Consider the following 27,368-nt stretch of genomic DNA (forward strand, 5'->3'; position numbering starts at 1 on the left):
GGAGCGGAGGCGCACGACGCGCACACACATCAGCGTGGACTTGGAGATGTCTTGGCAGGATTACGCACGACGACGACGCGATCCGCGCGTAAGACTCGTCTGAGCAGAAGCGGACACAGTTTAAACTTTTATTTTTAAACTCTCTTTTGTCTCTCGTTGTCCTGTGAGACTGTGATTTTTAAAAAAATAGAAGCAGCAGAAGTAGAAGCAGCGAGTTCTGAATGACTCTTCCTCTTCTTGCTCACGGGTCACGGTGACTATCGAGGAATGGAAACGATGTAAACAACCGGCGAGGGTGAACGCAGTCTTTACAGTGCTCCACTTTTTTTCCCCCACAAAGAGAGGATGATCCCGCCGGCTAACATGATCCAGGACGAGAGCGGGGGCAAAGAGGACGAACAGGACCACGATGAGACACCAAAATCCCCGACTGCGAACGCCAGCCAGCAGGAAACCAAGGTAGGACTTGTCCTGTTGCTGTTTTTCTCACTCAAAAAAACACAGAGGTTATGGTGGCTGCTGCTGTAACTGCATGAGTTACAGAGTAAACAAACTTATAAACATGACAATAAAATTGGCTCAACATGCAGGGGGAGGAAAAAAGGAGAGAAAACAGGCCACACTTGTGACCTTTTGAAACTTCAACAACCCGGATTTACAATAATGACTCAGAAAAAACAAAAATCAAGTCAAGTTTCTTTCATCCTTGAGAGTGGAAATGTAAAATTGCACACTCATAATGAACTGAATGTATAATAATATCTGCAACCACAAGCTCTTCCAGAATACTTCGGGTGTCGTAGTAAAGTTAGGGAACTGTTTGGAATGATGCAGCTGCAGCTCCAAACTTCTGTCACTTCACTGCACAACATGTGATCTTAAAATTAGAGAGGATTTTAGAACAGAATGTAGTATGAAAAGCTATGTCAAGATAAATATTTAAGTAAAGGAAACTTAAAAGAATGTGCACTTAAAGTCGTCTTAAAGTGTATATTCTAATGTGTATTTTAGGAATATGTCCATAAATCACCTGTTCACCGTCCTTGTGTTTAAACCTCAGTGTGGATCATTGCCACAGGTGCACCCTAAGATAAATTGCTATGAGAATAATACACAGTGGCCTTATATGGACATCCTGGGGGTGTGTGTGTGTTTATAGGTCACATATTCAGGCTTTAAAATATTCTAGTTTCTTATGTGAAACTAGAAAATATTCACAATGTTGTGGTTCATTTTATACTTTTTTATTTAGCTGTGATATAATGTAGCGATAATTCTGCAGAAGTCACAAAATAGACAATTTTTTCTTTCATTTTTGTTCATTAAGAACTCTATATAGCACGTTCTTATAGTTTCTTAAACTGATTGATACAGAAATGTTGAGTAACAAGTCCTAAAAGTGGTGAATTTAATTGTTGTCATCACATATTTTAATCGGTGTCATCGTATGGACTTTCCACTTGCAACTGAAGTAGAAAAGTTGCCTCAGGGCCAGTTTTGTGGTCTATGTGGGTCACATGTTGCCCAGACTATGACAATCAGCAAGTGCAGTATTGGAGCAGTCATCACGGCAGTGGACACTACAGTCACTCTTCTCTCTTTATCTAAATGGTGATATGAGAGGGTGATGTTTGTGTTTCGTCAGGTTTCCTCAGTCTTCCCAGGCTCGAGCATGAGAGCACTGACTCTGGCATGTGTAACAAACTCCTGGCCCACTTTTTTCGTACTATTTTACACTGACATAAACCTGTGTCTGTGTGTTGTTTTTTTTCCCCTGTATCCCTCCCTTAAAGAATACTGTGAGGCCTGAACATCACAAGCGCAAGGTGAGCCTGCTCTCTGGTGCAAAACTGTAAGCACGCGGCTGATATTAGTGCATCGAGGAGGTGAAAAAGCTCTTTTCACGTCACTGCTTTTAATAGAGCACTTACTCGAGCAAATGCCACGCAAAGGTTAAGTCCCATCATCACCCTTATTTCTCGACGCCACTCTTTCCGTTTCCCCGAAAGCCATATTGTTTACAATGATCTGTAAACGTATGCAGCAACTGGCTTCTTTTGTTTATTTTAATTTGCTTCACCCCGTCTAACTCCCATTAACACCCTCCCTCCCTCTGCAGCTCTTATAGATTTGGTGCCATCAAACACAGCATGAGCTCCACCATGCATGAGCACATTTCTTCATTTATTGATCTGATGTAAACCTGTCGCTCTGTGTCACAGGGAACGGCTTTTGTTAAGTACGACATCTATGTAGAATGTTATCATCATGTTTTACTCAGACTGTGTATTAGGGCTGCAACTAACCAGTATTTTCTCCATTAATCGAGTAACCGTTTGGTCCATAAAATGTCAGAAAATGCTGATCATGCTGATGTTCTCAAATGTCTGGTTTTTGTACAAAAACTAAAATACTATTCTGTTTTAATGATTTCTTTGTTATATGGAGCAAAGAAACCAGAAAATATTCACATTTAAGAAAGCTAAAAACAATCAGAAATCTTGTTTTAATCATGAAAAAAGCTTCACACACATCCAAACTGCTTGATGTGTTCTCGTACATATCTACCTATCCGTCTATCTATCACTGCTATCAAAGCTATCAAAGGGTCCACTGTAATAAAATATTAACATCAAAGGTCCATAATACCACATTCCTTTCCTTATAAGGGTGTTTACTCAAGGGCTTCACTGTAACAAGGAATCCTGCATTAATCATTTAAACTAACTAAATTAACTCAGCACTGACTCCTACAGAAGTCGACAGGGAAATACTTTATACTCACTTTATTCCTAACTTCTTCAACGGAACATGTGGTCAATTTTTTTTAAATTATGTTCCCATTTAAAGGGTAAATAAATAATAATAAAGCATCATGGCACCACTGGACACCAGTGTGACTGTCAGCACATCGTGAATCTCCAAGCTTCAAAACTCAGAGTTCAGGTTCTTCTGCAACCTGTGGCTCTCGAGCATCAACTATGTTTATTTTTTATTACTAATTTCCAAGTGCGTCACATCCTAGGTGCACGTCAAATGTGACTTTGAAAGTGTCCCCAAAAAAATGACCAAGTCGTGAGTCCTGAGGTGAAAAACGGTCATTAAATATCAACACTTTTACTTTTTGCACTTCTTAAACGTCATAAATGCAACAAACTATACTTCTTTTATATATAGTCTATCTATATACAAAGCTATTATCTTCCTTTTATGGGTCAAATAGGTTTTACGGCTCCAGATTTAATTGATTTGGGTGGATTAATACTTGACCTGACCTGTTGCTATTTGATTTTTTACTTTTTGTTAGAGTATGTACAAGCCCTAAGAGTCAATCAATCAGCTCTTTATTCATCAGGGACAATGCAGTGGGACACAATGGACATCAACTCCTGTCCCTCGGTGATCCCTTGCTTTTCAGAGATAAAAAAGAGGAACACATGTACAGTTAAAAACGACTAAACAACAATATATAAGATATACATATATATATATATAAGATTGATGAGATATATTTCTCATCAACCTAATACTATGTAAAACGTGGATACAATCTTGCTTTGTTCTCAGCCACTTCTTGACCTTTGAAATGAAAGTTTTGAGCTCTTTTTTCTCAGTTTTATTTTGTTGTTTTCCAGATATGAGGAAGCTGACCATCTGAGCAAAGATTTGCAATTGGTTGTGTGTGTTTGTGTTTGTGTGTGGGTGTGTGTGTGGGTGATAATGGTTGAGAAAGGGCCTATATTGATTGTTTCCACACTGACCCGTGTGATTGATCTCCCCCACACCAAAGCAGCACGATGAACATTTATTTCCCAGGCTCAAAAACATCGAGAGCAAACATCACAAAGTACATAAGAGGAAAAACATCTTCTCAGTGTCTTTTACCTGTGTTCTCATTAGTGAGTCCTTTCATACCCATCAACTGTTCCTTTCTCTCACTGATAGACCCTGCAGCCAGAGACCATGAGCCATAAAATCACATTACAGTAGCTGAGAGCTTTTTTATTAAGTGTGCAAGCCCAGAATTAAGTGGGTTTCTCAGGGGAGGAAGTGCACACTGAGAGGAGGTTAAATGAGGAGTGTGGAGCGTTATGAATAGCAATAACCCGTAAAAAGAAAAAAAGAGGTGGATAATGAGATTGATAGAGGCTGCAGCCAGAAACGGCAGCACAGTGTGTGAGAAATAGTATTGATATAATGCATCGACCTGACCTGGAAATCATATTACTCTGCTGCAGCAGCAGGTGGAGAATCAGGGCTTTTCACTGAAGCTTCTCCTTGTAAAGGTTTTTATATGAGACATTAAAGGTTTTAGAGACCGTTCTAAAGTTTGGGGTCACGTAGAAATGTCCTTATTTTTGAAGGAAAAGCACTTTTTTCAATGAATATAATATTAAATGAATCAGAAATACACTCTATACATTGTTAATGTGGTAAATGACTATTCTAGCTGCAAACGTCTGGTTTTTAATGGAATATGTACATAGGTGTATAGAGGCCCATTTCTCCCCAGTGTTCTAATGGTACATTGTGTTTGATAATGGCGTTAGAAGGCTATTGGATGATTAGAAAACTCTTGAAAACCCTTGTGCAATTATGTTAGCACAGCTGAAAACAGTCTTGCTGGTTCTTTTTGATGAAAAGGCAACATTTTTATTTCGAATGAAAATCATTATTTCTAATCTTCTATTCATTTTGATGAATAAAAGTGTGAGTTTTAATTGAAAACACAAAGGTGACCCCACATTTTTGAACAGTAGTGTAATGAGGTTATTGATCATCTCCTTCCCTCTCTCTTTCACTCCCTTTAGCTGCAGAGGCTCAAACGATCCCTGTCCTTCAAGACCAAGAGCATCCGCAGCAAGAGCGCCGACAACTTCTTCCGCTCCAGTGGCGACAACAAGACGGGGCTGCTGTCCGACGTGAGCAGCAGCACGGGCCACCTCTGCAGCGTCGGCGTGGCCCCGCCGCATGCCGTCAACCTGCCCATCCCACCGGTGCCGCCTGCCATCCCCTGTGCGCCTCCGCCGACGTCGCGCTCGCAGTCGCGCAACCCGCTGCAGGTGGACTCGGCGGGACACTGCTTCATGGAGCACATCTTCAAGAAGCCCACGTTCTGTGACGTGTGCAACCACATGATTGTAGGTACGGTTCCGGCATCCTCTTCATCGGTGTGATGGGAAAAGGGAAAAGGGAACATTTATGTAATGATACACTACCGTTCAAAAGTTTGGGGTTACCTATACAATTTATTTGTGTTTTCCATTAAAAGTCACACTTTTATTCATCAAAAGAGTTGCAAAATGAATAGAAAATATAGTCAAGACATTGACAAGATTAGAAATAATGATTTTTATTCAAAATAAAGAACCAGCAAAACTGTTTTCAGCTGTGCTAACATCATTGCACAAGGGTTTTCAAGGGTTTTCTAATCATCCAATAGCCTTCTAACACCATTATCAAACGCAATGTACCATTAGAACACTGGAGAGAAATGGGCGTCTATACACCTATGTACATATTCCATTAAAAAACAGACATTTGCAGCTAGAATAGTCGTTTACCACATTAACAAAATATAGAGTGTATTTCTGATTCATTTAATGTTATATTCATTGAAAAAAAGAGCTTTTCCTTCCAAGTGACCCCAAACTTTTGAACGGTAGTGTATTTAATGATTTAACTGAGCAAAAACAACTCCATTCTCCATTACAGGCTGAGATGATGTCCTTAAAAGCAATAGAAAACACATTAGCAACTGCCAAATCTGAATGATTTAAACCGTCTCTAAGTGTTAAAACATTTGAAAAATCCTCTGCTCTGAGAGGCTGCACACCCCCCCCCCCCCCACACACACACACACACACTCTGCAGTGGGACCAAAAGCAGGTGAACATGGTTGTTTGTCAGTGTTTGTACAGCAGAGTATAAACACAAAACATCTGTTTAAGAAGCACGAGGAGAAGTGACATTTTCACCCTTTTGGTGGTGGTTTAACGACGACGTACATGTTCACAAACGCAGCCGCTGGTTCATCTCCCTCTTTTTCTAACTGTCTTCTTTCTCCACTTTGGTTCCTCATCTTTAGGCGTTTTAGATAAAGTGACATCTTAGTTAGCTGTGAAAATCTATTTTCAGTTGTTGCATCATAATTATAGATTTACTTTTCACTCAGTCATGTGGACCACATGGTGGCGTAGTGGCTTGCATTGTTGCCTTTCAGCAAGAAAGGACCCCAGTTTGGATCCTGTTAATCTTTGGGCCTTTGCATGTTTTTCCTGTGTGTGTGTGTCCTTTTTCAGATTGTAGATTGGGTTAACTGGACACTCTAAATTGACCACAGGTGTGAGTTTGAGAGTGAACGCTTGTTTGTCTCTATTGGCGCTTTTCCACTACATGGTCCCAGCGAGACGCGACACGATTCGGCACGGTTATTTGGCCTATAGTAACTGGTACCTGGAACTTTTTTTTAACAATCCAAACTGTAGATCAGTTAAAAGATCTTTTAAAAAAATCCTGAAAACGTGTGTTAATCTCATAACATTTAGTAAAGGAAATGTCTAAAGATGGTCTGGTTTCTCCTGCTGTTCCTCTTCTTGTTCACCATCTGTGCTGAAGTGACCACTCAAGACTTCATATCCCTGCACCTCTGCAGCACAATAATGACGAGAGCTGTCTGTACCATCTGCTCGACACACACCTGATGATGACAAGCAGATAAAAGACGAGTAGAAATGTAGCTCCAGTACGTGTTCATTGTTTAAATATAAGTGTGTATGCTGCATCTATCTATCTATCTATCTATCTATCTATCTATCTATCTATCTATCTATCTATCTATCTATCTATCTATCTATCTATCTATCTATCTATTCTGTCTATCTATTCTGTCTATCTATTCTGTGCAATGAAATCTCTGAATGACTTATGTCAGGGTTAGTTTACGTCTTCAGATGTAGACACAGTGTAGCTGCAGGTGTATGGTAACAGGTGTCACTGGTGTTTTATTCCACGTTTGAATTGCATACGTTAATTTGCGTCACTACACGCGTTCCTCTTGTCACGAGAACCCGCCGTGTGCTACGACAGCCGCCGAGTTCCACTCGTCCTACATTACAGTTATCGGTCAATCTTTAGTGGAACAAAAGCGAGTGTGCTAAAAAAAAAAGTATGTTCACATCTGTATCTCACTTAGACAGACTTTACCAACAGGAAAGCCCATGGAGAAAATCAGCGTTTTTAACATCACAGCACACAGGAGTTGTCGATCCACTGCTGCCTTAGTCAATAAATTCAAATGTCTTATTTTGTGATTTTGGCATTTAACCTCAGTAACACAAAGTGACCACACGAGGTAGCAGTGGACCAGCACGCCAAATCTATGGGATTTGGTGTGGGAGAATGAGTGGTTTACAAACTTCAGTTTCCTGTTGAAAAAGTCTATATTACAGTGAGATAAAGTGGTGAACATGTTCCTCAGATATGATAACTCAAGATGATGAAGATTTTGCTTTTCTTAATTGGCTAAAATAATTTTTTCTTGAAGTATTGGTTCAATTGTCCTCAGCCGATCATTGCCTAAATTTCCCAGATGGGGAAATAGTGAGGGGGGAAAACAAAAAATCTAATGATCAAGGCAGAGACTAATTAAAGTCTGCAAATAAACAGAAGAAGAGCTGCCCAGGGCAGTGTTTCTGGAAGAGCTCAAGGCTTAATGGATCACTGTATGTCTTTATGAAGGAGAGTGTGCAGCATGAGAGTGAGACTGCAGGACGGGAGATGAGAAAATCAGAGGCAAAGGTGTCAAAAGGTGTAGGGAAATCTGTCTGGAGGCTTGTCATTCACTGTTGTGAAAATGAATAAATCACAGCTGTGGTGACTTTTAGCTTCAAACCTCCTCTCTGAGAAGTCTGCTGGAAAATGCACCTGAACATGAGCGTCATCACCTCCACGTTATACCAAAAGAAGGACGTCAATATCACCATCCCTGCCAAAGATACAGCACTTCGTCTTAGCTGTGAGTAGGCGAAGTCGGAGCCGTCTCATAATAACTGTCCCATGTTGGAATGAGTCAGCTCAAACATGCACAATCAGCAGCAGCAGCAGCTCCTGCGCGTCCACAGAGGCCGAGATGAGCTTTTTAGTTTCGGGATCTTAAAGATGCCGCAGAGACTCAGTGTTCTGTCCTGAACACAAAGAAAGAAACATCGACAGTCGACCTAATTTAGAGTGAAATAGGTGCAGGTTGAACTCACTGCCTCAGCTCCTGCTCCTGTTGTTGTTATGGTGATCTGCGGCTGACCTGCGAAGGCCTCGGCATGCGCTCGCATTTCCCTCAAGTTCCGTTCTGTGTCAGTGTGACACGAGAGCTTTGAGGTCCAGTTTTCCACCCGTGACTGAGTTTCACTGCCGCGTCCGACTCCAGATACTGTGACGAGACGGGGTTGCGTTACATGTTAGCACGGAAAGAGCGAGCAGAGATTTGGTTCTGGACGACTAAACATACATGTGTTGTACCTGTAAACAGGGCATGAAATCAAAAACCGACCACAAACTGTCAATCGGGATGGAAAATCCGATACAATTGCAGAAATCCTATATACGGCATGCTTCTCCCTTTGCACAGACTGTATACATGTAGATAGAAATAAGCCGAGTCATGTTTGGGCTGTTTATTCCTTCTTTTTGGAGAGAACAATATTTGTTTTTGAAATGACTCGGCACAAACGTGTTGTTAACAGCGTCATACGTTCATAAATTGATTAAAATGACTGTATCGGACCAATGTTGGTATCAGTAGATGCTCAGGTTTGTCATATCAGTATCGGACGCCCTGAAGTTGGCACAGTAGCTTTTTACCAACCAATTCAATTATTTTCTGCCTTAAATAAAGGACTTTTATCCTCTCCAACTGCACTGTTTTCATTAATGTCAGTGCCTTGACCGCAGCTGTCTCCTCTGGGAGAAGAGAAGAGCGCCGTCTTCCTGACTTTACAGCTTAATGTTTGTAAGTGGCTTCTTGAGGGACTCGTGGTCCTTAATTGGCTCTCACTTTAAAAGTGTTTGTCCTGATTTTTTTTTCATTACATTTTTTTACACTTCTTCTGTACTAACGTCATAAACACGCCGGTCACAAACTCTGCCATCCGCGCCAACTGGCCACTCTGCATCTTCTTTTCTACCTGTCTTTGAATCGTCCTCGTTGTCCTGTTGTTGGTCCGTTGTGACAGCCGGCCTCTTTACCTCTTCACCGCCACATTTTATGGCTTAAAAAATTGTGGACTTGCTTGTTGAGTTACCCTCATGAGTTGTACCGCCACCTGATGCTGAAGTCAGATACTACAGGATCGTGACGCGCCAGTATACCAGGATCAGTGACATGCGGCATGTGCGCGAAGTATACCAGGGCCTTTATTAGAAACTAGAGCTGCAACTAACGATTATTTTCGTAATCGATTAATCTAACGATTAATTTCTCGATTCATCGATTCATCGTTTGGTGCATAAAATGTCAGAAAATATATTAAAAAAAACGTTACATACACATACACACACACACACATACATATATATATATATATATATATATATATATATATATATATATATATACATATATATATACATATACATATACATATATATATATATATATATATATATATATATATATATATATATATATATACATATACATATGTACATACAGCAGAGGTGGAAAGTAACAAAATACATTTACTCAAGTTACTGTATTGAATACTTTTTTTGTGTATTTTGTATTTTTTAAGTACAATTTAAAATCAGGATTTTGTATTTTACGTAACATCCTGTGTCGCACCGGGCACGTGAGCTCCAAAATAGTTTTGGATTTCTGACCACTTGTCATATTTCTACTCCCCTCACACCTGATGCAAAGTAACTAAGTAACTTTTACTTAAAGTACATTTCAAATTAACTACTTTTTACTTCTACTTGTGTACATTTTCAGATGACTACTTGAGTAATATTTGGTCAAAGTATTGGTACTTTTACTTGAGCACAATATTTTAGTACTTTTTCCACCTCTGACATACAGACATAATTATACATATACATACACACACACACACACACACATATATATATATATATATATATATATATATATATATACATACAGACATACACATATACATATAAATATACATATACATATACATATACATATACATACACACACACATATGCTCTCGACGGCCACTGAAGCAGATCTCTGATTCCGTTGCATGTCCACATGTTTTGCACGTACACTCAGAGAGTGTGAGCCAGAGTGAGGCAGGTCACATGATCATTGATTAATCAATCAAGAGCCGGAGGCTCATTTGCTGCCAGACTAATAACAGCACAGGGATTTGGTGACACTGTCCTCTCCTGTTAATGGGGAATAGCTGTCAGACGATCTACACCACTGCCAGCTGTGTGAGTGGTGCGTTTTTTTTTTTCCATCTCTGAAACTGCTTTCATCTGCTGTGAGGACTCAGGAGGAGGACGTTTATCATTTGACAGATTCTCCACTTAAACAGTAAAAACATAATAATAAATCACATTTACGTGTATCAGACCTTGAATTAATTCCAAATGTACAGAGTATACATTTGCTGTCTCAGTGGAGCAGATTAGAGAGTGACAATAACTGATTCCCCTTCTGGGAATTTATACTCGGCTTATGAAATATCATTGGAACATTTTACCCTGAGCAGAAATACAGTCTGACATTTCAAGGTATCTAGAAAGTACTGTGTCTTAAGGACATTTAAGGAACCTGATATGTTTTAAATTTTACCTATTTAGTCCAGTTATAGATTTCCATCAACGTCCTGGACTAAACTGCTGTTCTTCATCCTTATATTGATTTCCATCCATCCATCCATTATCTACCGCTTTTTCCTCCACCAGAGGGTCACGGGGGGTGCTGTGCCTATCTCAGCAGAATTTGTATTTTGTATATTCTTTTCAACAGATTTTCTGTTTTTACTGTGCTTTAATCTGACATAATTTAACCTTGGGGTGTAACGGTTTGAGAATTTATAAGTAACAAAAATTATCACGGTGATCGGTTCACGATTAAAACATGTTCCAAATGTTGAATAAAAAAAACACAAATAAATTTAAATATTTTCACTCAAATGAATATTTCAATAAAAAATGTATTATGAATCATCATTCAAATCCTGAGCATAATACTGCAAGAACATTACAGTTAGTGAAACTGGGCAAAAATAAACATTAAATACAGTTAAAAAGACATCAAAACTGTGCAATGTTAATAAGTGCACCTCTAAAACCTTGAATAGGTGAGTCAAATTAAATCACAATAAGAGTAAGTTTACAGCAGAGAAAAAATGAACCTCTGGCATCCGAGCGCCAGTGCCAGATTAGTATTAACGCCAGCTGCACGTAAAAAGGGGCAGTTTTAAGTAGTGTAGGCCTAATAAATATCATTATTTCACAAATCACAAATTACCTGTATGAGGACTACATGCAAAACAATTGAAAACAAAACAGAATTATGCACATACAGAGCGCCTCTCCCTCCCTCTCTCTCTTTTCTCTTCGCTGCTTTCCACACCTGTGGTGCTGAATCACGCACAACGACCTGGTCGTACAGCAGCCGACGGAGATTCCGAACTCACAAAAACCATTCAACCAATTCAACAAGCAAAGAATAAGTATCCATAGAATAAGTGGACGACAATTACTTAAATCAGTCAAAGTGCAAATAAGAGAAGGTGACATAAAACCTGCCACCTGCTTCAGATTCAGTTCGGCAGCAGTGTGTTTGTTTTCTGCTGAACTGACATCACGGTTAAGTTGCCAAATTAAATTAAAAAAAATGCAGATTGAATACAACTCACGTCAATTATTTATGTATTTATTTAGGCTATTTATTTATTTAAGAGAGAGAGAGTGCCACTTTTACAATATTATACAATATTAAAAACTTACGTAACTGACGTAAACAAAAGTAGCCCAACTGGGCGGAAAACCGCTGCTCTCTCTCAGCGTCACGTCTTTCATTCAAATTAGGACTCACACATGAGCTCAAGATTAAAGTTAACGTTGCGTTACTTACCCTCAGTTGAGGAATTTGTCTGATTTTATCTTCTTAGAAGAAGGACAAACTGCTCTCACGACCTCCCTCCGCCATGTCTGCTTGGTTACATCCCTCATTAAAAACCCCTTATAGGTGCATTATGTAATAAAACTAAAGCAACTGTACATAAAATCCCCCTAATAATATTCAGATAAAATACTGAACTCACAAACAACAACAGTACAGCTAAAATATTTGCATTCATGCAAATCATGTTTATGTTTTGAAATCATGTTTTGGCATGTGGCGCCACCTACCGCCATCTACCAATCATTGCAGTCAGTAGAGTCTCATCTGCAGAGTAACCAAGTGCCAGTTATGTCTGAGATACAATGGTGGAGAAAACAAAACCTAAAAGACTTTAAATGATATCCCTCCTTCTCTCTCTGAAAACAATGTCTTTATTTTATCTGGAAGAAAATGATTTCTTGCTTTGAACATTATTTGCGCCTGTTTTAAACTGAATCCTATCTGGAAATTTTAGACAGCCAGGTGCACTTTTACTTAATATAACCTGTAAGATGACCAGGCAGAGCTGGATTTACTGTCCTTCACCTGTCAGTGTTACCTACTTAGCATTCACGACTACTTGCCTATTCATCCATGTTCTTGTTTTTTCTTGTAGCGTTACAAACACACGCATTTTTCCCCTTCACAACTTCCCTCCACAGCCAGATTCTCAGTGTGTTTTCCTAACTTAAATACACAGCATATATATATATATATATATATCTCTGCCTCAGTCATAATTTATGTGCTATTCGTTGACTAAAAGTCTGCAAAAGTTAATGTTGTGCAACTTGGTCCATTTTTGGCAAAAGACTTCAGTGACAGTGAATAAATGGATGAGAACATTTTTTCCTCTTCCTTCATGTGTTGTGCGCTGAGGAAAGAAGACATTTGACACCTCTTTCTAAGACGACAGATTTGAACTTCTTCTCTGTGTGTGTGTGTGTGTGTGTGTGTGTGTGTGTGTGTGTGTGTGTGTGTGTGTGTGTGTGTGTGTGTGTGTGTGTGTGTGTGTGTGTGTGTGTGTGTGTGTGTGTGTGTGTTAGGTACCACCGCCAAACATGTGGTCTTCCTGGCGGGAAACACAGCAAAACACGGCCTTCGCTGCAAAGCCTGCAAGATGAGCCTGCACCACAAATGTGAGAATGGAGTGGGACAGCAGCGCTGCATGGGCAAACTGGTGAGACGTAATAAAGCTTGATTTAATAGCACCTCTAAAAACACTTGTTACAAAATGCTTCACAACACTTTGAGGATCAGATGCTGTATAATCTACAGTAATATATAAACACAGGGATAAATGATGGAGAGAGAGAGCACACTCTGCTGTGACCACCGTCTGTCCTCGCCGTCCTGCTGATCGTTATATCATCATTCTGTCGCTCTCTCTCTGTGTGTGTGTGTGTGTGTGTGTGTTAGATAATATCAATGAACACACACTGACCTCCTTCTCACCTTGAGTCGTTAAATCAGGGTCAATATGATCAAACCAATGATCAGCAGCTCTGTAATCTCTGTTAAAGTCACTTTCTTTTTCACACCAACGTCAAAAACCTTAAGAGATTATTCAAATGTCACAGCCTTTGGTGTCACAAAGATGAGAGCGTTCTTCTTTATTGATGATAATTACATGGAGACATTCTGCCACTGTTATTGTCTCATTTTAAACATGTGGAGCTATTTTAAGTTCTTTTTTTAACTTTTCAAAACCACACTTAATTCAGCTCGATGGTCATTTTTACTGTTGATGACACTTGATAAGACTCAGGGCAGCAGTGGGGCTCATAAGTGGAGGTCGACTGAATAATTAATTGGATTATAATACATTTTTCTTTTACATAAAACAATATCAGCCAATTATTATGTAATTAATCAGCGTACTTACTTTTTATTATTTTAAAAGGTGTTAAATAAGGGTTTGTTTTTTCATAAAAGTTAATTTGACAAAGTTTTGTTTCTCGATGAGTTGTTTCATAGATTTAATATTAAGTTCACACATAGTTTCATTTAAAATAGAGTGTTAGAACATCAATGTTTTTCCAATATATGTTTATTTAAAGATATCCAAACCTCTATGCATTAAAATGTCTAAAAACTGCTAAAACGTCCAAGCAAACCTACCTATGAAACATCAGAGTAGGGAAGGTATTATCCGGTACTACGACTTAGCCACTGTATTCATTTTAATTTAATTGTGTGTATTCATCACAAATGGATCATAAATACTCTTAAAATCGAATAAAAACTAGCAAACCCACTCCAAAAACGAAATAAAAAGCAAAACTAATGAAAAATCTCAAACTATTTTAAAAACGACTCCCATGATCCCACGCTGCTTCTCAATGTCATGTTGTTATTGTTTTGATTTATAAACCCCGTGGCAGAAATGATACTATGTGTTAGTTATTCACTTTTATTATGTATCATTTGTTATTGATGAATGAAACTCTACTTTATATACAGTATTATTGGCTATCAACCTTCACTAATAAGCCATTCACCATATTATACGCCGTCCTTATCTAAACCACATCTGAAGAAATGTGCATGAACAGTCGTGACAGTCGGCCAATAACTGGTGATTTATGGTAACAATATAGAAGTGATACAGTGAACAGTACAGGGAATATTTTTGAATCCCCTCTGGTGACGTCTTTCCACTGGATGCCTGAGGGATAAGGCCTGAAGTTATGATCGCCTCTCAGGAGTGGAAAATGAGGTCGAGGGGGTCGAGCATAAAACGGGGGAAGTTTCCCCAGCGGAGCACAGCAGCTCTAATTCCCAACTTATTCTAAACTTGGTCTTTTTCTGCAGCCATGCTTGTTTCTGTTGGCCTGAGAACCACTTAGCAAAGAATGCTAGTTTACCTCCTGGTCCAGTCTTCAGATTCACTTTCTGCACTCACAGATTTACATAATTACATAATTAAAATAGTTTCCAATTATTAGTTTGTTTATTCGGTTCTGAAATGAGCTTCCCCTGTTTCACAGAATAAATCTTTTTACTTGCTAAATTGTTTGCTACTCCTATCTTTCGACTGCAACTTTGTTTCTGCCTCAGAAGGACTTGGTCATATTTCAAAAAGCCTGTCATTTCCACTTGAAATAGCTGCACGCTCACTCACTAAAATGCAGCTTTTAAGACGTGATTGCAGCTCTTACCTTGTGACTGAACGCTGTTTCTTTCTCGGTATGATTCACTCCACCTTTGAAGGTTATACTGAACAGCAGTTGACAGGTTAGAACCCCTTATTTGCTCTTACCCGTTGAAATACCTGCGAAGGATGTAATGTAACTCACTGTGACTCAGAACAAGAGTGTGTAACTGTAACGACTTTGCCCCCTGAAAGTCTGACGTCTCACTATACTCGAGAGCAGCCTGGAGAGCTCGAGGGTTACTTATTATATCTGCCTCATCATGACAAGTGTCAAACGAAGGATTATAATCAGGACTGATTTGCGGTGTGATGTAGGTCTCAAACCCTGTAATTATGCCCGTTAACCCTTAAAACACAGAGAATTTAGGCTGCTTTTTTGTCTTCTAATTGTCTTTCTATCTGCACAACATATAGGCAATCGGATGAAATTCTATATATTTTTTAATTTCTACCAACTATATGAGCAAAAAAAATACTCAGACTTTTTTTTTTTTTTCTAAATGTGTGAAATGTATAACTGCAGTGTAAAGCAGCTTTGCACTAGTATTGATTGAATACTACATACTCTTATTAATGGACTTCTGTGCAGTATTCCAGCGTATACCGTATGTATTGATTAGTCTCTAATGTCTTTGCTCCTCTCTTTGTCATTCTCCCCTCAGCCAAAAGGCTTTCGGCGGTACTACAGCTCGCCGTTACTGATCCAGGAACAGTACGGCTGCATCAAAGAAGTGATGCCCATTGGTGAGTGGCTTGAATCATCATGAAAAAGTTGAGTTGAACTTTGATCATCTGATCATAACTGTTACTACTACGCTTAGCTGTCACACAAATGTCTTTTCTTTTCTAAAGCCTGTGGCAATAAAGTTGACCCCGTCTACGAGGCCTTGAGGTTTGGAACGTCTCTGGCACAAAAGGCCAAGAGGGCCAGTGGCTCCGAGTCTCCACAAAGAAACTCGGTAAGAAAAGAGTTCAGAACACATAATGTCACACATCTTCCAATCCCAGTTTCTGTCTCGCTCCTCCTCCTCGTTCATTTCAGCTATTATATACTGTACCTATATTGTGCCACTGCAGCAGACACAGCCGATTGTCGAGCTGATTGTCTGGACAGATACGGCTGCTTCAAGCCTGTAAACACTACCAATAAAGGCAGTGTGTGGTCCAGGCCATCATCATCATGACGAGAGATATCAGTGCAAACACTCGCGTTACTCCTCTAAAGATGGACTGGACTGATTGTAGCTGAGCTGCACTCCTTTTCCATTCTTTGTTTCCATCTATGTGTAACACACAAAAACAAAATCTGTTTTTCGTCTGGTTTTTTTTCACTTTGAATGTAAAATAAACTGCATAATTGGTATGATGACATCTGAGAGGAGCTGCTGGGTTCAGGCCAACGCTGTCCTGTCTTGTGCAGCTGTTCGTGAAGTAGAGTTTTCTTTCTTTCTTTCTTTCTTTCTTTCTTTCTTTCTTTCTATCTATCCATCTATCCATCCATCTATCTATCTATCTATCTATCTATCTATCTATCTATCTATCTATCTATCTATCTATCTATCTATCTATCTATCTATCTATCTATCTATCTATCTATCTATCTATCTATCTATCTATCTATCTATCTATCTATCTATCTATCTATCTATCTATCTATCTATCTGTCTGTCTGTCTGTCTGTCTGTCTGTCTGTCTGTCGAAGATACCTACGTACCTTCCACCCACCCAAATACATTTAAAACCTAATGCATGTCATCTTTGCAGAGCAGTGACTTGGACAAGGTTCCAGAGGAGGTGGTGGCTCACAGCAGCAGACAGGAGCTGTCGAGGAAACACAGCGATGACGGTGAGTGTTCAACTGTGATGATGAAACCTTCAACACTGTGTTTAGCTGCGTTATGGTGGTGAAAGAATAATGACTGCACAAATGGAGTTCTCGGTTCCATGTTTCTGTTTATGTACAGAGTATTTATAAGAAATATTACGCGAGTAAAGTCGTAAAGTCTTTGTTGTTGGGTCCTAATACTCTGTCGTAATAACTGTCACATTTTTTCCTGTTCATCAATATTCATTATTTTTGTAAATTCCCCAGTTGATTTCAGGCTGCAATTGTTGGTTGAAATACTAAAAAATTCAGTGATGTTTGTTGTTTGTTTTCTCAGTTTTCACAGTTATTCAGAACGGCACAGAACTTTACCACCAGCTGGAGAGAAAACCTGACGACATCCCGGTGAGACAAAAATGCACCTCATCAATTTCACCTATGCCTGTGCTGTTGTTGCTGTAAACTCATGCATTTTTAGTCATCATAACAACTTTAATCTAAATTCTTTTTTGCAATGTATTGTCTTGATTTTTCCAACATGTCTAAAAAATACGAGATATTTATTTAAGCATTTTATACAAACATTCTAATCCGATTAAATTTCATCCCCTCAAAGAAGAGCAAAACAACTGCTCATTATGTCTTAGCCTAAACTGCCAGTGTTCACTTATACTCTGCAGCTGAGATCACTGTAATGTTTAATCTCGGTCGAGTCTCTGCTCTGAAAACCCCCGAGAACTGATTTAATTCAGTCGGGAACTTCTGAACTCTGCATGGTGACTCTGAGAACTGATCCCCAGCCAGTTCATTCAGTATCCATTAAGCATGCTGCACTTGGCTCCTCGCCTCCGTCTTCACCGCTGAATTTCCCAGGGCTTTTGAGGGGGAAAAACGTCTCCTCCTGCTGCAACAAATCATACGCGAGCTGACGCAGCCACTGGCCTGCACTGGTATGACAAAGCCCTGACCTTAATGTTGGATCTGTGAAGACTTAGCACTGACGTGGCAAAATCCATGCCAGGTGTAACCTCTGGGAATATCTTATCACCCTTAATGACGGCTATTTCTGGGGCAGATACTCGTGGTTTTCCATTTTGTGGAGAGGTGCAGAGCCATCGCTCCGTGTTTACTTTAAAAGCGTAACATGTAGATCTCAGTTGTCAACAGTGGAAAAAGGACCACAAATATACGCGGGCAAAAAAAAATAATCAACAAATAACCATACAAGGCAAAACATCCCTACAAGTGCACACACGCCTCTCCTCTGCAGTTCAGTTCATTTCAGGGAGGAGACTCACGGTGCATTGTCTGGTGTTATCATGCCAGACCGAGGCTGTTTATCTGTCAGCCGACACTAGGTCCATTAGCCCCCGCTGTCGGGCCGACAGATGGAGGCTCTTGAAAACCACTGTTTCCTCCAATTTGAAATCAGAGGTCACATGCATAAATACGCAGGACTGCTGTCTGTTCACCACTTTTCACGATTAGTGTTTTGGGGGTTCGTGCTGTGCACTTTGTTGATGTGATTGTCTGATTATCTAAGTCCGCATACAACCGATCAGCAAAGCTCAAAGATTGATGACTAACTGCAACGCTGCAGGGAGGAAATTACCTTCCTTTCCAGCAGGTAATGGTCTTCTGTATTTGTCACTGAAAAAGAGGAAACCTGGAAGCCGTAGCATCATTACACACACTCTCGCTTCCGGATGCTTGTATTCACATCCACATATACATTTTTGTGTCTCTTCTTGGAGCTAAACGCCTGTCGATTCAACGTGATGTACAGCATCGATTGTAAAAAATACACGACACCATAAACTTCACCATCGTTGGGCCAGTGGTGCTACAAACACCTTGGCCGTTGAATCACAAATAACTGCACAATAATCAAATATATAACTGTGCTCAAAAGGGCTGTTGTCAACATGGCAGTGTGATAAGGTGTGATAGAAACCGTTAGTCTTTCGTTCATCCGGTTATCAAAGCGGATAACGAGCGTTTTTGGAAGGGTGCGTAACGCACAAGTGTCCTGTGAGAGGAGTCTGCAAATCAACAACAAAAAAGACATTTATGCAGTAAAGTTTACAGAAAGTTTGACAGCACTACACTGAATTATTATTATTAGTTATTGATTTTATTTTATTTTTTTATATCTTTTTTCGGGTGTTGCACATTGTAGACGGTCCCTGCACTCCAGGTCTCCCTGACTGTAGTTTCTCCAGCTCTTTTTGATCGTTGTCTACGTTGCTATAATTCAATATATATCTTGTGTGTTTCCACAATGTTTCCTTTAAATGTTATTGATAACTAACTAACTCACAACTTTTTGGTCACCTAACAAAATGAACAAATAATACACAGATTGTCAGAGTTGTTCTTCAATATTCTTTTTTTACCCCTTTTCCTTACCTGCGTTGTCCTGCAGTTTTCTTACGGCCTGTTGGTCTAACATCACAAGCCTCCCAAGGCCAGAGAGAAGCTCTCAGGTCTCTGTCGCGGTTTGATGCCAGTGGTTGATGTCTCTTTCAACCCAGAAGCCAGAGAGGCTTAACTGGACTCATCCATCATCACTTTGCTGCTCCACGTGGAAACCACAGAAGACAAGAAAACAAAGTCTCTGTAGTGCTTCTCATCAATTTTCCATCCAGCCATCCATCCATCTTCTTCCTCTTTATCCTCCACATGAGGGTGGTGTGGGTGCTGGTGCCAATCCCAGCTGGCATATGGGGCGGGAGGCTCTCACACTCACACCTACGGTCAATTTAGAGTGTCCTATCCCCAAATCTGTATATGTTTTTGGGCTGTGGGAGGAAACCAGAGAACCTGAGGAGAAAACCCACGCACACACGAAGGAGGAGAACATGCAGAAAGACCCTTGTTCTCCATCAACTCGTTTTCCTCCGCCACCATTTAGGAACTCTGTGTTTTGGGGCGGATTACAGTCAACATATTGAAGGTACAGGTGATGATGCAGGAGAAATGTACCACCCACCTGTTTTCTGAGCAGGTGTGAAGAGCGCACGTCTAATTGTCCTAACACCTCCCCGAGAACTTCCTCTCCGCCCACCGCATCGTCCGTTTTTAACTCCGCGCTCCCGCTTCGCCCACTCATGTTGACGTTGGATTGCGACGGAAAACAGATTGCGGAGCGATGTCGAGCCGCTCCTATCGTCTATCTATCAGTTAGCTGTAAACAAGGATGAGAACGCCAGGAGACTATTTTAGGAGACAGCAGAGGACAGGAGAGGAGAAGTGGTGTCTTATTCAACAAAGAGTCACTTTTTTTTCTTTTTGAGGTTTGAAAAATCACACATTTGTGGGTTTTTTTGTGTTTTCAGAACCAGCTCCAGAAAGACATCCTGGAGCTCAACACCTACGTGGCCTTGTTCAGTTTCTCTCCCCAGGAGAGCCATGATTTGGAGATGAGGTCAGTTTGTAACAACATGTAAATACACAGAGGAAAGCCACTGTCATTACTCACTTTAATTCAATTTATCTTTGTTTACATTTTAGCCTGTTTCGTTTTGTTTATTTCAAACGTCGACGAAGGCATTTAATTTCTTTATTTTCTTCCATAATTTGAATTTTAACTCCATCTTACCCATTTATTCTCACTCCAAGGTTATAATAGTTTGGGATTTTTCATTTTTAGTTTTACTTTTTATGTCCCTTTGATTTTTTGTTTTTAAAATTAGTTTGTTTTAATTCGTTTTTAGATAGGGTTTGCTCGTTTTTATTAGTTTAGTGTCATTAAAAACCCAACTAAAGTCCACTTTGTGCTCACACAGACAGATTGTGCTGCAGGTGCACCCTTAGTAAATTGCCGCAGGAATAAAACACTCCAAGCTCCTTATATTATATATATATATATATATATATATTAAAAAAATGCACTTCATATGAACTTTAGCTATCATAATCTTGTTGCAAACCCAGTGCTAGCCACAATTCCGCCTTGTGTTTTAAATTAACTGTGAAACTAGATTTTAGACCTTGGTCACCAGAGTTCACCTGGTCAGAGGAGAGCTTAAATATGTCCTGAAACCTCATAATTATACATGATTATCTGTATAAATAATATAGTCAACCAATGTCTGCATCTTTAATTAACATTCAGACTCTTTCAATCACATCAAGCATCTCTATCTCTGAAAGGTCCAAAAAAGCAAAAGAGGCAACAACTAAAGTACACACACACACACACACACACACACACACACACACACACACACACACACACACTCACACTCGGAGCAGCGCAGGTGAAAAATATAAAAGAATAAAAGTAGGAAAGAAATTAATTAGCTGCCTCTTTTTACATAACAGTCTTCAAATGCCTATTTCTCTCGAGTGTCGTGATGCTCTATTAATCCCAGTCAATCTCAAGTCTGCTTCAATTTATTCAGAGGGAAGGACAGGTCTTCAAGAAGTCTTTTCATCCGTCAGCGTGTTTCTGAGATGAAGTGAATTTTTATGTCGTCTGAAGTCATGATGAGATCACATTGATCCCGAACTAGTACAAAAACATATTTTTTGTTGTACTGTCACAGAAGGACAGAAAGAGCGGTGACCCTTGTCGCTCAGAAACGTGTTCAGTCATTAATTAATGAATTAAATTCATTATCTACCACAATTCCTTTGAGGTTTCACAGAGGGAAGATGGCGCAAGATTCCCACCATAAAATTAAGATAATATCACATAAGTTTGATGTACTACATACAAAATAATGATAGTTTGGTGCATTAAGAACTACAAAGAAAACTGTCACTGTTTCATTAAAACACAGTTATTTACAGTAGACATAGTATTTCTGTTTGCGGCAATTAATTAAATTAAAAGTAAGTTATTTGAAATAAATAAAGCAACATCTGGATTTCATGGAGTGAAAAAACCTGCCAAACAGTAAATGTGTGGATCCAGATGATGACAAGTTTTGTCGTGTTTGGGTTGGTTTTCAGTGTCACACTTGATGTAATGTGTTGGATGTGACGCACAAAATATTAAAAATACTTTTATTCATCACCTTGATCTCTAAATAATAGGTGTTCACTTTGAAAGAAGAGAATGAAATTAATATAAGGTGATAAATTAAAAAGGAGCCACTAAGGAGGCTCGAGATGAGGCTCTAGAGCTGCAGGTTGCAGACCCCTGGCTTAGTCAATCAATAAATCAAATGATTGTGGAAATCGAATAACAAATCGTTTTGTTATTCATTTCATGCTCATGCATTTTACAGTACAGAGTTTCATTTTTATTCACTGTAATAGATAAAAACTTAATCTACCAGATTTCCCTCACTTTCACGGACCACTTTTCCCTGATTTACTGCAATTTTCGCGCACAGCACTGGAAGGAAATGCTGATTCTCTCTTGTTCTAATTGAATCAACGTGTGTCTACTTTGTTTTTTTTATCACCTTACAGGAGTTTAACAGCACTGCGCTGCTGACTCTCAGCCACAATTAACAGTGTTTTCTGAGTCACGGTCGTCATTAGCGAGCCAACAACAGCCAGTGTTTTAACTGAGCCACGAGAGGAAGAAAAAGGGGGAAATTACGTAAACTTAACATTTGGCTCAACTGTGGTGGTTCTTTTGATTTGGAGGCCAAAGGCTTTGAGCAGATGCTAGTAATTGTGGCACACACTGCACTGGGTTACAATTATTCATGCATTTCCTGAGCAATAAGAATCACTAAGAATACAGAGGACCTACCGCAAACAGTGTATCACATGTCACTGAGTGTGCAGCAAACGTTGGAGGGGCCTCGAGCTGGAAACTGTGATTTTAGCTGCAGTCAAAGGTGGAAAGAGTAGTGAAATATTCAAGTAAAAGTACCACTATTTTGATACCACTTACCAAGTACACGTAAAAGTACTGGTCTGAAAATGTACTCAAGTTAAAGTAAAAAAGTAGCTTGTTTAAAAAGTACTCAGAGTAAAAGTTACTTTTTAACAAGGTTCTCTCTTGTGTCGTGCAAAAAGGACAAGGAGACACACATCGCACATGAATTGTTTTTTATTAAAGACAAACCTTTACAAATTAAAGTACTGACAAAATAATTATGTAAACACATAATGTTTCAGTCAACATGGGTCAAAGGTTACAAATGCTTTAACTTTCTCACTCACTCAGGGACCTTGATTAACACCTATTCACCTGTCCTCATCATTCACCTGTCCTCTTTATAGTTCACTTGTCCTCATCATTCCCCTTTCCTCATTATTCACCTGTCCTCATTATCGTTCACCTGTCCGCATCATTCACCTGTCCTCGTCATTCATTCACCTGTCCTCATCAGTCATTTACCTGTCCTCATTATCATTCACCTGTCCTCATTATCATTCACCTGTCCTCATTATCATTCACGTGTCCTCATCATTCACCTGTCCTCATCATTCACGTGTCCTCATCATTCACCTGTCCTCATCATTCACCTGTCCTCATCATTCACGTGTCCTCATCATTCACCTGTCCTCATCATTCACTGCCAGCCAAATTCTCTGGTGCATGATTTATTGTATTATTGTATTACAATTTTAATAATGATAATTTGTGTATGATTCCAGGATGATAATTGTGTTAATTTTTTTTTTCTTCCCCAATTAAAGGCTAATCTTGACATTGTCATTTTTGCTTTGTCACGACAGAGCGGGAGACAGGATCTTATTGGCTGATGACTCCAACGAAGACTGGTGGAAGGTGAGAATAAAAACAAACAGCACATTATACCCGAGTCGTCTCTTGTTGTATAATTAGTCTCCACAATGCTAAATTTAAAGCCAGTTTCTAAAATTGTGGGCCCAATTGTGCGTTTTTGAACCAAGCCACACAAAGGAAACCATTAAAAAGGTGCATTGATAAATTACAGGACGTCTCTCTGTAAATTATAGGAGTGAGAAAAGAGTGCCCGACAGATAAATTATGGAGATGAAAGGGCCAAAACGTGACTGTGCAGAGGCAGCCTGTCACCACCAGACCATGAAGAAACTCATTTTGTTGTTCTTTGTAGCCTCTGGACAAACATCTGGCCTGGTTTGCTCTTTGAACATCGGACACTTTAGCAAATCGAGAAGCAATCATTAGCACCTGACGCACACTACACCGACCACTTTATTAGGTTATTAAGTATGTGTCTCCTTTATAACCTGGTGAAAACAATTTGGGCCTGAGCACAGCAGTTTGACAGGATAAATGCTGTGTGTGCTGCTGCTGTATACACATGAACACTCCCTCACTCAGGTCTCAAAGTGCTTTCCAGGGGCATGGAAATGCATGAAGAAAGACATTCATCAAAATAAAAGCTAGACATGGAAATTACATTGTAAACAGAAGAGATAAAAGTGTGATTTGCCACTACAAAGTGCATTTAAAAGAATAATAACATCAACCATCAATATTTTAGCACTTAATATGAGATTGTGCAAGTGGTAATCTAGATTTATCTAGATTAAAACATTACACAGAACCCCTGTTGTTGTTGTTTTTTCCCCACAACGCTTTTATCTAATCATTTACCAAAACACATGTGTTGTGTAATCCTCTTAGGCTCTTTGCAGTCTTTACACACATCAGCTGTTTTAACGTTTGATTAATTAATTCATTTTCCCAGGGGGTGATTGAGGACAGGATCGGTTTCTTCCCAGCAGCCTATGCTCACCAGGTGCAGGCAGAGGACCGAGTATTCAGATGTAACAGGACGTTCATTGGCTGCAAGGAACAAGGCCAGATCACCTTGAAGGAGGGACAGGTAATAGTAATATAGTTTCCCATAGGTCTGGCTTATATTAGTTAATACACTATTTTAACATGCAGTAAATTGTGAATAATTGCCACATATTGAAAGTTATTCTAGAAAAATGGGCAAAATCACTTACTCAGGACATTTTCTGGACTTTTATTGATAAAATAAGCAAAAAAAAGTCCAGATGGACATTTTGATGCTGAGGTGATAAAGGATTCATTATGTTTATTATTATTATCATTATTATTACCTCCTGCAGCTCTATCCTCACACACGTACTCACTGAAAAGTTCAACAGTGCAGTCGCCTGGCACAGGATCTCTCTCAAGAGATCACTCTTAAAGAAGCATCTTAGCATAATGGCTGTACTTGTTTTTTTCCCACACTGCCTTCCAGAGCACATGAGGACACTTGAGTCCCAACATCCCTTTAAGATTTAGAAGCCCCCAGTGGAGATGAAACCATTGAACACAAGGCGAGCTTGTGACCCCGTGCTCCCTCTTTTCCAGTCGCTCAAACCCAGGAATAGATGTTCAGTCAAAGGAGGACGAGAGAAAGTAAAATTCAAACCATAACATTACAGCTCCAGACCGGCGATTTTTGGACAACATACTATATGTGACATGACGTTTTTGGGTGTCCAAAAACATCATAGTAGTAAGGCGTCCAAAAAGGTCATAGTATAGTAAGGCGTCCAAAAAGGTCATAGTATAATAAGGCGTCCAAAAAGATTGGAGTATAATAAAGTGTCCAAAAAGGTCATAGTAGTAAGGCGTCCAATAAGGTCATAATATATATTGTAAGGTGTCCAATAAGATCATAGTATAGTAAGGCGTCCAAAAAGATTGGAGTATAATAAGGCATCCAAAAAGGTCATAGTATAGTAAGGCGTCCAATAAGGTCATAGTAGTAAGGCGTCCAATAAGTTCATAATATATATAGTAAGGTGTCCAAAAAGGTCATAGTATAATAAGGCAACCGATAACCAACCAATTCTTTCTGCTTCTCACAGGTCTGTGTGAGCAGCGAGGACGAGCACAGCGGCTTCATCAGAGTGGCGAGCGGGAAGAAGAGCGGCTTTGTGCCCTGTGACGTCCTGGAGATCATCTGAGAGACACTGTCACAGAGATGAAGAGGGACAGAAAAAGAAAAGAGAGATGGGAGGACGTTGGACATTGGCTGCCTGGAGGTCAGAGGAGAAGGACCCTGCACCTGCGACATGTCTGCCAGACACCAGTGAGGGACATGGACTTATTTGAGATGCTGGTTTTGTGGTTGAAGCGTCAGCTGTTGTTTGCAGGTCACAGTCTCTGCACCTTCCTCACGTTCTCTCAAACAGTCACTGAGATGAATGAACACTGGATTTGATTTAATTTATAGAACCAGGGTCTTTGTTTTTATTCTGCTGCAAGCTGTTTATTTTCCAAAATAGTTGTGTTTACGCTTGAGAAGCGAGAGCACACAGTTTTTCCATTGTCATGATTTCATGAAATTCTTCCCCACAAATCATTTTATTTCCAGTCGGCTCTGAAAGATGCCAAAAAAAACCTTTTCAAACTGTAACCCTTTAATACAGTGTATGGTTTGGACAAGCGCTCTTTACATTACCGTAACTACACAACAGTTTCTAAGAACTTGTACTTCAAAGCAGTATTACGGTAATTTCACTGACACCGATGCAGGACACTCGGAGCAGTGGAGAAACGGAGGCCCTGAAGACGTCCCTTTTGGGTGATAAAACCACTGCTGAGTTGCATCGTTTCAATTTTGTTGGCCTGTTTTTGCACACTGGGAGACAAATACTTCAAATAAAATGTATTGGAAATATGTTTTATACTACAAATCTCTTATTTTTTTGCTTTTCCTTGACTTTAAAATGTCAATACGCTTTTGACATGCAGTAAGTTATAAAGTGTTCTGGAAAAGTGGACCAAAGCACTTCCACAGGACATTTTCTGGCCGTTTCATGGGTGTAATAACCAAAAAAAGGCTTAGGTGTGAAAGGGTTAATGACAAAATAAGACTTTTTTCTTCTTCCCCAATCATATGTTAGAGGTACTTACTTGTTTGTCCTCTAATATACAGTTACACTCCTAAATAAAGGTTTACCATGTGTTTTTTCTTCGAGCAGGTGAGAATTTTCACAGTCTGACACTCTCAAAGAATAAATAAAATATCACATTCAGCATCCGAACAATGTCCCACTCACTGTGATCATAGATGTATTATAAGAACTGGTTAGAGCACCGCTCCTTGTCATTATTTATTTGGACAATAATATATTAAATCCCTGAGTTCTGTGACAGCAAAATGTTTTTTGCTTGATTTGATTTATATAAGGGACAGCAGGCAAAAACAACATGATTCCTGTAAGAACACATATAAACTATTAGCCACTGTCAATTAAATAAACCATTAAATTGATCATTTTAACCTTTAATTATGTCGTTATGCTTTTCAGCTTACTGTATTCACTATCAGTCGGTATTGGCTTTTATTTAT

At 39.5% G+C, this 27,368-nt stretch overlaps 1 protein-coding gene across 1 annotated transcript; it reads left to right on the forward strand.

Moving 5' to 3' along the window:
• Positions 1-345: 345 nt before the first annotated feature.
• stac (SH3 and cysteine rich domain) lies at positions 346-26,545 on the forward strand (the record flags this gene model as incomplete). Its single annotated transcript, XM_083908066.1, has 11 exons — positions 346-459; positions 4,812-5,145; positions 13,189-13,322; positions 15,962-16,043; positions 16,152-16,258; positions 17,064-17,145; positions 17,462-17,529; positions 20,463-20,551; positions 23,773-23,824; positions 24,735-24,872; positions 25,879-26,545. 11 exons carry the CDS (start codon positions 346-348, stop codon positions 25,975-25,977), a joined length of 1,299 nt encoding a protein of 432 aa, XP_083764192.1. The 3' UTR covers positions 25,978-26,545.
• Positions 26,546-27,368: the final 823 nt, after the last annotated feature.

This window comes from Microchirus variegatus, assembly GCF_963457635.1.
Source record: "Microchirus variegatus genome assembly, chromosome: 2".
NCBI lineage: Eukaryota > Metazoa > Chordata > Actinopteri > Pleuronectiformes > Soleidae > Microchirus > Microchirus variegatus.